Source organism: Acanthisitta chloris, unplaced genomic scaffold, assembly GCF_000695815.1.
Source record: "Acanthisitta chloris isolate BGI_N310 unplaced genomic scaffold, ASM69581v1 scaffold39731, whole genome shotgun sequence".
Classification (NCBI taxonomy): Eukaryota; Metazoa; Chordata; class Aves; order Passeriformes; family Acanthisittidae; genus Acanthisitta; species Acanthisitta chloris.
Window position 1 is genome coordinate 1 of NW_008658438.1, and position 11539 is coordinate 11539.

Below are 11539 nucleotides of genomic sequence, written 5' to 3' on the forward strand. Positions count from 1 at the left end.
TGCTGGCCATGCTCCTTTGGATGCAGCCCAGGCTGAGATTTGCTGTGCCCCAGCCCTCACCTGCCAGAGCTTAGGACAGGACTGTTACTCCTCAGAAGCTGCTTCCTGCCCCCTCTGCTTTCTGGGCATCAGACACAAGTAAAAGCTAAAGTCCCAATCCTGATACATGTGAGGGTGGTGAGATTCTGGCACAGGTTGCCAAGAAAAACCATGGCTGCCCCATCCCTGAAAATGTTCAAAGCCAGGTTGGATGGGGCTTGGAGCAACCTGGTCCAGTGGAAGGTGTCCCTGCCCCTGGCAGGAGGGTGGAATGACATGAGCTTTAAGGTCCCTTCCAACCCAAACCATTCTGCCAGTGTACAATTAGTCCAAAATAGGGAGTAGCTATTCAGGTTAGCCTCCAAAAGTTTCAGTGATTTTTCTGCCCATAGCCAAGTGTTTTCAGGCACAGCACAGAGCAAACATCTGCCTCCCCCCTCTAATCCCCCTCACACTCAGGACAGCCATGGAAGCACATCAGTGTTTGCACTTTAATATAAACAATGTCATATTCCCACTGACTTCAGCATATACAAGATAATGTTTGATAAATAAAAATTGTTCCAGCACAAGCTTCCCAACAGCATGAGCATCACACAACTCCTAGAAAGCCCCTTGTTTATCCCCATGTTGCAGTAGAAGCTCCAAGCCCCCTTTCTCCTCCCCTCAGCAACAGAACAAAACAAGCTTAAATAAAAAGTGGTAAGCGACATTCAATGAATACACCAGCAGTTAAATTAAGGCAGAATAAATAACTGTTGTACAGCAGTGAGGGGTGTTTTCAGATGAGTGCTGGAGCCTGGAGCACAGCTGCTCCTTGCTGTGCCATGTCCTGTGCTCCACATCCTGCTCATTACCCAAGTGCTGGTGTGCCTCAAGCAAGTCAAGAAGCACATGCTGTGAAAGCATCCCCCAGCCCAAGCAGCCATAAAGTTACTTTTATTTTTCCAAACAACTTTCCCTCTTCCCCACCTATTTTATCTGGAGTTTTCCTCCCACGTATTAGCTCCTCCATAACAGCATCCTTGTTGCTTCAGCAGCATCCCAATCCTGGACCAGGGAGATGATCCACTCACCTTGGGGAGGGACTGGCTAGCATGAAAGGCCACAGTGCAGTTTAGGATTTGGAGCAAAGATGGATGAGCAGTTTTTCCCCAGCCAACTCAGTCCAGGATGAGTGACTTGAGTGACACAACCCATTTAAAGGAAGGGAGACACTGTTCATGGTAGTGTGAAGAGTTCCCTACTCTATGGAGGGGTGGGGAAAGCAGTTGGGCATAGCTTCACAAAAAAAAAAAAAAGAGGGTGAAAAAATGTGGCCAGTTACAGGGACATGGCTGTTGATGTGAATGATGGCCCCAACCATAAATACAACCACAGAGTGAATAAAATTCTGCCAAGTAGCATGATACACTCAGGGGAAAAACCATAATCAGCATCCCACTTGCCCTGCCAGGAGAACAGTCATTTAGGAGGAAATCCACCAAGCAGAAGAAGTTAAGAACTCTGTTCCATCCCAGCCAGTTAGTGTTTTAGTCTCAATTTCCTTAAACCATGAACAAAGGACAGTACCAATCCCCTCAAAAAAAAAACAAACAAAAAACAACCCAAAAAAACCCCCCCATTGAGTTAAAATCTGGCTTCTCAAAGCCTATTTAAAACCTAGATGTCCTCTTCAGTTGGTGCATAAGAGAATCCTAAAAATGCATCTGAGGCACTGGAGCTGCTGGCTGCTAGGTCAGGTGTGTGGGTGATGGAGGCAGAGATTGCTTCTTGGGTGAACTCTGGATCAAAGTGTCGCAGATCAGCTGGACCAGCCTAAGCCAAGGAGCAGAAACACAATCAGGTTAAATGAGCATACCCCAGCAAACCCCTTGTGTCCAGAGAGTCTAACACAGCTGCTCTTCCAAAAGAGTCAGCAGCACTGCATTTGCAGTTCCTAATCCAGACCTCAGCACCCCTCAGTGTCAGCACGAGACATCTGGAGAGGATCCCCTTTTGTACCACTATCACAGCCAGAAATACCCACTTACCACATTGGGGTTGAATGGAGGAGTAATCCTCTTGTGGTACAAGTCATCCCAGTTTATTGGGCTGAAGAATACGTGGTTCTTTATCTCAAGCTGCATAAAAAGTGAGGGGGAAAAAGTCAGTCTTCTGCCAACTCTCCTTTTGCAGCACCTGCCAGCTGGTCTCACAGCATTAAGGGGTTGTAGCAAGACCTGGAGCTACCACATATCCATAAATCCTTGATACACAAGGGTCATGGCCCAGAAATCCCTTGAAGGGAAATGACACCATCACACATTGGTGTCCCTAGCTTGCCACCACACCTTTTCCTTTGGAAATCCAAGTCAACCCTGTACACCCCTTTTAGGAAGCTGGAGACAACAGCACAGAAAGCTTTTTTTCAAGGCAATGCTGTTATGAAAGAAAGGGTCATAATAGAAAGGTTTCTCATCCATCCTCCCTCCTGACCACAGTGGAAGCCACCTACAAAGTCTGTCTTGGCACCCAGCCTCCTCTTCTGGTCCTTGTGAAGAAGTCCCTGGAGGATGTCACAAGCTGCCACAGTTTTGGTTCCTTGGATCTGGAGTGGCTTGTGCAGAATGTTGTCATACATCTGAGACACATCCCGGCTGTAAAAAGGAGGCTAATTTGAAAGAGAGGAGAAGCAGCCAGGTAAAACATGAGCTACCATAAGGATCCACACATGGCAAGTCAAAATGAGTCCTGCAGTGAGTAGATGAGGGAGACCTGCCACATCTCTGCTCAGAAGGGCAATGGATTGAACCAGGTCATCCAATTCATGATTCAGTTGTCTGTGTCAGGTACCATGTGAACACCAAAACATCATCAGACCACAGCTCTTGCAAATAAATGCCACCATGTAAAAGTAAAACAGACCACTCCAAACTTACCAGTCCAAACAGCATTTCATAGAGGACAGCTCCCAGGCACCACCAGTCTACTGTCCTGTCATAGGGCTGCTTCTTCAGCACCTCAGGAGCCAGGTACTGCGAAGAATCAGAAGCAAATATTTGAGTCAAATTATAAAGGAAGGGTTTTGCCTTTGTAAGACACAAATTTGCTGCAGCTCAAGTTGAGCAAATGCATTAGGAAGCACATCTACATTTCCTACTATGGACTAATAGACTCTCGACTTGCTTTGGAACAATGGGCTCAAAAGACACCTGCTCAAGCTCCCAAAAAGTTTCTCCAGACTACATAAGGTTCTTTTCCCATGGAGGAGTTGTACAAGGATTTGCCACCCATCATAATTTAACCAGTAAACCTGTCCCACACTGTAGCATCACATCTCTAAGAGGCTCCTGTGGTTTTGGAAAAGCTGCAGTTCTCAGTTCCAGTAAGTCTGTCCAAACCAATAAAACTACCAATAACCACTACCACGGAACAACAGACAAGAATTCAAGTGGCCTGGAGAACAAACAGCACATTGAGCCTGGTCTCCCTCAGAATTATCTGTGTATGCTCAGGCTCTGTCTAGAGCAGGAAAACATCAACACACACTAAAACCAGAAAACAAAGCTCTAACATTCCTACTTGGTTCATGCTGTGCTATTGCATAAGAGATTCCCCACTGAAAACAGGACAATTCCTGCCCATTAATGCTGAGTTTGAATACTGAAAGGTGTCTTGTTTACAAGCTTGTCTTCAAGCTGAGGAAAGCAGCAGGACAGGTGTATTGCCTAGGCTAAAGTGCTACCAAAATCCCCAGCTCAGCAAGTAGCAGGAAAAGAGCCTCCAAGATGCCAAATAGGAGACAGGTTTTAGCAAAAACTGGTTGAGGTGCATTGCAGAACAGGCATTTCCTCCCCTCTAAGCAGTGTTCACATTCCAGAGGGGAGCCTGGTCCTCTCCTCTGCACAGGGCATTTTGCAGCTCCTGTATGTACCAAGGATACACAGAAGAGCACAGCATCATCCTGTACATGTCAGCACCATCAGGCTCCCTGTCCTGCAGCTCTGGAGTATCAGAGCAGGTAAACAGCCTGCTCCCAGGCTTCCACCACAGCCACCTGGAACAGTCCTAGTTTTCACAAGCCTAGCCATTTCCAAGTGCAATTCACAGCAATTTTAGAGTACTAATCAGCAGTAACAGGTAGAGTTAGCAGAGTTACTCTTCTGAGTAGGAGAGGTCTTAACTCCAACTTCAGGTTGACAACCTCAAAGAGCCCAAGGTGGTCTAATTCACAGGGACTATACTTTGAAATATCACATAAGCCCAAGACCCAGAGCAATAAATCTCTGAAGGCTTCCAGCCCCCAGGTCAAAGCAAAGCCCCAACACATGCTGTACCTCAGGGGTGCCACAAAAAGTAGAAGTTGTCTCCTCTTGCTCCATTCCTTCTTTGCAGAGTCCAAAGTCTGTCAATACTATGTGTCCCTAAAGAAGAGAGAAATATCAGCTTGTCCCAACTTTTAGAGAGATAGAATTTCCAAGTATTTGCCTTCACATGGCATCTTGTGTGTGTGTGTTTTAGTCCCTCACTGCTCATCTGCCTCCCCTCCCTCTCCTTATGGGCATCCTATAGTACAAGTACAGGAGCCTACAGAAAAAGAGTCTGGATTTTAATTTTATTTTTTATGAATTTGTCTACACCTGCATAACTAGGTTGGATAAAGCCTTGAGCAACCTGGTCTAGTGGGAGGTGTCCCTGCCCATGGCAGGGTGTGTTGGGACTAGATCTATAGGGTCCATTCCAACCTCTATCTATGACTCAATCTATGAACTATGAAGAGATCCAGACCTGCTGTGTTTCTCCACTGCTTCATTCCAGAGACAATACATATAGTGGTCACTCAGAGTAGCAACACTGAGCTGCTCTTAGCAGCCCTGATCCCTGCCCACAGGTCAAGTCCCAGCTTTTGGGAAAGAGCCAGAGGCCCCAAGTGAGCAGTTCTGCAGAGGGCAGGCTCCCTCCCCATTCCAGGGTCTGCAGACAGACAAAATCCATGCCATGATGTGAACTATAGCCCAGCTTGCAGGACCACAGCCCTCTGTGATCCCAATGTTTCTAAAGACAGAAGGCAGCATGAGCTGTGACTATACCTGGCAATCCAGGAGAATGTTCTCAGGTTTTAAGTCCCTGTAAGACAAAAATTACTGCTTGAGTAGATGTGGTCAGATATTTAAAAAAAAAAAAAAAAAGAAAAAAAAGAAAAAACCAACAAAAAAACCCCAAAACAAAATCTGAAACAGCCTCAGCTAAGGACAGGAGCTGACAAAGTCTCCTGATCCAGATCAAAGCCTTCCCAAAATGCAGGTTCCCATCAACACACACACATGCACACACAAAAAGGCAGCTGTCATACAGCATCAGGTGTTAGCCTGCAGTTCCATGCATAAATTATTACTGAGAGATGATATCTCACTTATTGAGCCAGGTTTATATTGTATCTTTATGCTTATTCTCTCCTTCCCACTCTCAGGCTGGGAGTATTAACTGCCACTCAGGATCCACACAGACAGCTCTCCTCTGGCAGAGTGAAGTGCCAGCAGTACAGTCTTGGCTGGGGTAGGACACTCTCCAAACTCCAGTCATGAGTGTATTGCAGGATCCTAGTGAAGGTTTTTCCTCCCCAGCACTGACATACCCTGGCTGGGCACTCCTGGTGCCTTTGCCCTCTCCAGCAAAGAGATGTGCCTCACCTGTAAATGATGTTTAAGGAATGCAGGTACCCAATTGCACTGGCGACTTCTGCAGCATAGAATCGTGCCCGGGGCTCCCGGAAACAGCGCTCCCTTTGCAAGTGAAAGAAGAGCTACAGGGGCAGATGAGAGGGTTGATCACTTTTAAATGACTGAAGGCTTTCTAGAGCAAGTAGCAAGCCAGTTACTCAAGTGAAAACTGATTAGCACCAAGTAGGACATGAGCAGCACCACATGAGCCCAAGCCAAGTGACTTTAAGCAATTCAAACCCCTTTCTAGAAATTCTTTCATTTGTTCTCTTCATTCCCAAAAGTGAATAATTCTCAAAAAAAACCCCCCAGTCATCTGCTGATCTAGCTAAGCTTCTAGCTTACTACAACCCACAGGCTGATTAGGGCAGTATTATGGCCATGAGAAGGGGCACATGCAGAGAGCTGAACACACTAAGATCCTCAACATGAATTCTATTTGGGCAATATATTCACAGTAACAGTACCTCCCAGCCAGTTTCAGATAGCACAGGAAGACAGCTGAAAAATGTAGGCTTCTACAGGACAGAAAAGTCTAGAAAATTCTGATTACATCACCTAAGCACTAGGTATAGATCCAGAGTTGGCCCACAAGCGGGTTTTGCCTAAAGCTCACCAACACCAGTGCTTCCCATATTCTCCACAGGATTTTAAATTGCCCCAAACACATGCTTTTCTCAACATCCCCACTATGGGAATCATCTGACTCAGTTCCTAGCCAGCAAGATCTTCGCTCAGTTTTCAGGTGAGTAACATGCCACATATTCCTGTCTGCATTATACTTCACCATCATTATCTTCTGACAAGAAGGCAAGAAAGCAACATGGTTGGGTAGGACCAAATAGAGGATTCATACTAAAGCCTGCAAGTGCACTCACCTCTCCTCCATTTACATAGTCAAGCACAAAGTAAAGCTTCTCTGAGGTCTGGAAGGAGTAGTGGAGTCCCACAAGGAAGGGGTGCTTGACATTTTTTAGGAGCACATTGCGTTCTGCCATGATGTGGTTTTGCTGTCAAAAAGCAGACAAGGCATTAGGGTTCCAGACAAGGGCCCAGTCCAGTCTGCTATGGGGGCTTCTCTGCTCATTTCAAAACAAGGGGAAGCTAAGAGCCCAAGAGGGCAAATTCCAGCTCCAGGAAGGGAACTACTTCCTCCTATCTGACCTGTTTCACCTCAGTTCTTCTCCATGTTTCCCACAGCACAGAGAAATCCATGTTTAACATGCAAGTTGTCCATGTGAATTCCAGCCACTAGGTACCCTAATTGCATTACCAGGATAGCTCATACACTGACCACTGTTTGCAGAAGTATCCAAAGAGAGCAGACATACCTCCTTTTTCTTTAGGATGGTTTTCTTATGCAAGACTTTGACTGCGTAAAAAGTCCCATCACACTTGCGTTTGGCCAGGAGAACCTACAATAGAAAGTCCTGGTCACGGGTTTCGGTCTCACCTTCTGCCTCTTGGTTAGCATTTCCTCATTAGCTCAACACTTGTGAGTGATTATGTACTTCAGAGGGTCAGGTACAAAGTTTTAAAGACCCAAGCTCCAGCCCTCTGAGTTCCCAGCACTTTCTCATTGCTGGAATAAAAGCAGAATGCATCTCCACATACATCTTAGACATGCAATAGAAAATAGTTTTGGATCATTTGGGACAGTCCCATTTAAAGGGAATCTTTGCTGTCTCCCAGGTACAGGTTTGTTTGGAGATCTTTTCCTACCTGAACACATCTGAAGCTTATTTCAAACCAAGCACTGCTCCTTATCACCACCCTAAGCAAAAAGCACCTCACATTTCAGTTCCTAGAGATGTTGCAGGACCCTAAAGTAAGAATGAATTATGACAGCTCTATCCCAAGTCTTATCTAGGCTCAGTCCCACTCAGACGTCAGGAGACATGAAAGCAAAGGACACAGCTAGAAACTCCTTCAGCAAGAATGTCTCTTTCCAAGCTGCCTCTAAAGAGCTACAGCCCACCTGTACAAACCCACTTACTTTTCCAAAGCTTCCTTTGCCAATAACCTTCAGGAAGTCAAAGTCTGTTGGCTTGGCACTGTTGGGCAAGAATGAAACAAGTTAATGTTCCTGGGAGAGAATCACGGTCCAGCAACACTACCATCAAAGCAGAGTTCCTGCCTGGAAACACAAGTGTTTGTGAAAGGGATTAAAGGGCACTGGACAGGTGACCCTTGCTCCCAGCTGGCTCAGGATTCACATTGTGTGTCAGTGCATCCAGCAGAGGATGAGCAATCCTGCAGCAATCCACCTGCTGAATGCAGCAACAGGTGAAAACACCTATCAGGGCCAATTGGCACCTTTAGAGGAGATAGTTTATCTCTATTTCTAGAGAAAGATAGAGAACTAGCAGTGATGAGGAAGATCTTCCCTCTCTCAAGAGAGATGGGACAAGGAGCTGCAGACATGGACAGGAGAGAGTTATTATTGTAAGAAGTACCAGCTACAGCATAATATCTTGAGGGCTGATGCATTGGTGGCACACATGGGGTTAAAGGCCAAGTAATGTAATTGTTAGGACTTTTGCAGTCACAAGACACAGGGACCATCTGCATTCCCCTGCCAGATCACTTCACTCTCCACACCCTACCTGGCTTTGCAGGGAGCTTACTTTGGGTTAGCAGAAGGTCCAAGGTTGATGTTGTCAGTTGGTGTTGAAGGCTAGAGAAGATAACAATAATATTAGTCACAAGGACCATGCTGCAGTTTGTGCCTTCCCTTCCTCAACACAGCATTCCTCACACAGAGTCACAGATAAATAACCATCAGCAAAAGAAACAGGGTGCTTTGCCAAACTTCTAAGTGAGGCCATTTAAGTGGCCTTATGCACACCCAGCACCACAGAGCTCCAGCCTCCCTCTTCCCAGTGAGGAGTACATACACACAACATCCTCTTCCTCCTCTCCAGGAATCTTCCCCTCCACAGACTCTTAGCTTTATGCCTTTTCCAAAAGGCTATGTAGGGCCTCTCTGCTCTTCTTTTTCTCCACCTAGCATCACCCATGGGGACAAGGGAGCAGTAAGACTCCCAGCAGGCTAACACAGACTCTCCTCTCTGTTATTCATCTAAAGCACCAGCCCCTTTGTCCCAAAGCCATGATCTCACCTGGGTGTTTTTGTCTGGGCTCCGGGAACGATCCATTAAAAAAGCAACTCGTTCAGCACTTGGGAAGAGAAGACCAAGCCAGTGTTAAAAACAAAATTCATGAGAGAAACAGATTCACACTATTGACTTGCCAGGGAGCAGCACAGACCCCAGTGAATGCACCCCTTCATCACAGGAGGGCTCAGCTGAGCTCCCCAGCTTCCCCCTCCTTAGCACGGCTGCTCCCCAGGGGTGCTAGTCCACACAAACTGGGAGACAGGGGAGGGAGGAAAAAAGGTTCCTGGGTACACAAGCATATTAAATACCACAGTTATCCTTTGACTTGCAATTGCATAAACTGTTCAGGGCAACAACAACTGAAGACCATCACAGCCCGAGCAGCAACACAGAATCAGGGCCAGATGAGGACAGAGCCCTCCTAGCCATGGACAAACCCTCTCAAGGCAGATGCAGCCCCCAACCCAGTGCACAGGGATGCCACAATACCCAGCCCTGCAACCCAGTGTGTGTCCCCACAGGGCAGCCAGGAGAGTCCAGCTGGGTCCAAGTACCATGTGCCACTGCACTGGTAGCTGCCAGAGACCATTCCTGGGGCCAGATCAGAGCAGGGCAGCTCAGGGCATTGACCTTGCAGGGAAGAGAGTTTGGCCATGGCAGCCAGGGCTGGCTCAGTGATCAGAGGACCCATCTATCCTGGGCAGCTGTTGCTGGGGCTGGAGAAGCTGGACCTGAACACTTGTTGGTTCAGATCCCTGAACCCTGCTTGAGTGTCACTGGGGACAGGTGGGTCCTGCCACTCCAGCTGATTACTCCCTTTGGTTTTAAGGGTTCCCCCATAGTCCTTGCAAAAGACAGAATTAAGGAGATAACATGATACACAAAAAAAAACAAAAAAAAAAAAAAAAAAAAAAAAAAAAAAAAAAAAAAGAGACAGGCAGTATCCCTTAACAAGTGATACAAAAAAAAAAAAAAAAAAAAAAAAAAAAAAAACAAACCAAAAAATAGCAGCAGCTCTGTTCCCTTCTCCCCTGCCCCAGAGAGCTTTTCCCACTCCTCTCAGCCCTACCAAGCTCTTATACACAGCAGGGAGACTCTTAAGGGTCTCACCCCACAACCACCTACCCCTTCCAAACAGGTGGCCAAAGACCCCACCAGCCTCCCCACATCTCACCTGTGGGTGCTCCCTCTCTCTGCCCCCAGACAGCACCAGGCATTGACCCCCAGCCATGGCAGAGCCCCCGTGCTGCGCAGCCAGGCTGACCATGGCAGGAGATGCTGGCGGCAGCGGATGCTGGCGGCTGTCCCCAGGGACTGCCCACATCGGTGCCAGCCAGCTCCATTCACCACCCAGCCAGCGTGGGGGTTATCAAGCTGAGCTTTTAAAGGGCTCTCATCCCACTGGGAGACTTTCATACTCACTATGAGCAGAGCCTGGAGCCAGAGGCCTTGATGGTTTGTTCTATCCTTTCCCGGCCGTGCTTGATGAGTTCTGTGAGGAAAGTTGGAGCACCAAAGCGGATTAGCTGGCAGCGTGATCACAAGTGCACAGAGGCACATTTGTTCTTCACTGACCTTGCTCTTCTCTCCACAGCCACCCTCCTCCCCCTTCCACTCATGTACCAAAATAACCAGGAAATTATAGGAACCAGGACATCTTCCCTCCCAGCCCCACCAGGAGCCCTCAATAGCTCACAGGACATGGATAAATGCCACAAAAGAGACACTCCCTCCTGTGGCAGAGGGGATCCAGGCTAAAGGACCACTGTCAAGCCTCCCTGAGCCATCCCTGGGTCCCCAGGGGGGACAAGGAGTGCTCACAAGGACTATGTTGTACTAGGATACGTCACACACTTGGCACATCCACTGCCCCTTTCATTGAGGACTCTGTGTGTAATTAGGGACATGAATGAAACCTTTCAAGGCCCTGCAGGAGGTAAGCCAGCACACACACATCACAGTGAGTGAGTGACTTGCCCAAGGACACATAGCTAGTGCCAGAAGTTGGGATTCCCACTATGGAGCATCTCTGCCGCTCAGCCGTGCAGGCAGTTGCCACCACTCATCACCATCATCACCTCTCCCTTCACAGAGGCAGTCCTGAACATGCTCCCTCCTGCACAGACTGAGCCTGAAAATGACAACCTGTATGGAGAAGTTCCTTCTTTTGCTTATGAGTAGATAGCAAAGTTACTCCAAGTCTCAGTTTTACTCTTTAGTTCTGCCACTGGAGGGAAAAAATAGAATCAAAACATTCACAGAAGCATACACTGCCCTCTCCCTCTAAAAAGAAGTGGCTTTATAGACACAAGCAAGTTCTCATCCTGGAATAGCTCCTCAACAGACCAAGGAATCTACAGCACCAACTGCCAGAGCCCATCTCCCTGGGCAAGGAGCTTGTAGAAGAAATTTTGAGACAAACACAAATGCATTCCAGAGCCCTTCCTGTATGGTCTTAGGGGCTAGGGTCTGCCAGGTGGAGGGACCTGTGCACTCCCAGGAGCCACTGAACCAGGCAAGACCTAGGATTTGTGTGCAGCTCTGATGAGGAGCCAAAAAAAAAAAAACCTAAGCTGTGAGTTTACAGTTTTGGAATGGCTAAGAAAGAAAGCAGGACTTTAAAGCAAAACCCACAAACCATGCAGTGAGAGAGCTTACAACATCAGGCTGGTTCGAGCC

General features: G+C 47.4%; 1 protein-coding gene across 1 annotated transcript; it reads right to left on the reverse strand.

The window, feature by feature from the left end:
• Positions 1-1560: 1560 nt before the first annotated feature.
• Positions 1561-10311, reverse strand: SGK2 (serum/glucocorticoid regulated kinase 2). The gene is made up of 13 exons (XM_009085090.1): positions 10283-10311; positions 8864-8921; positions 8369-8418; positions 7738-7795; positions 7073-7156; positions 6620-6751; positions 5712-5824; positions 5112-5148; positions 4359-4445; positions 2961-3056; positions 2537-2692; positions 2073-2162; positions 1561-1857 (listed from the first exon to the last, which is right to left on the reverse strand). Exons 2-13 carry the CDS (start codon positions 8897-8899, stop codon positions 1702-1704), a joined length of 1095 nt encoding a protein of 364 aa, XP_009083338.1. The 5' UTR covers positions 8900-8921; positions 10283-10311; the 3' UTR covers positions 1561-1701.
• Positions 10312-11539: the final 1228 nt, after the last annotated feature.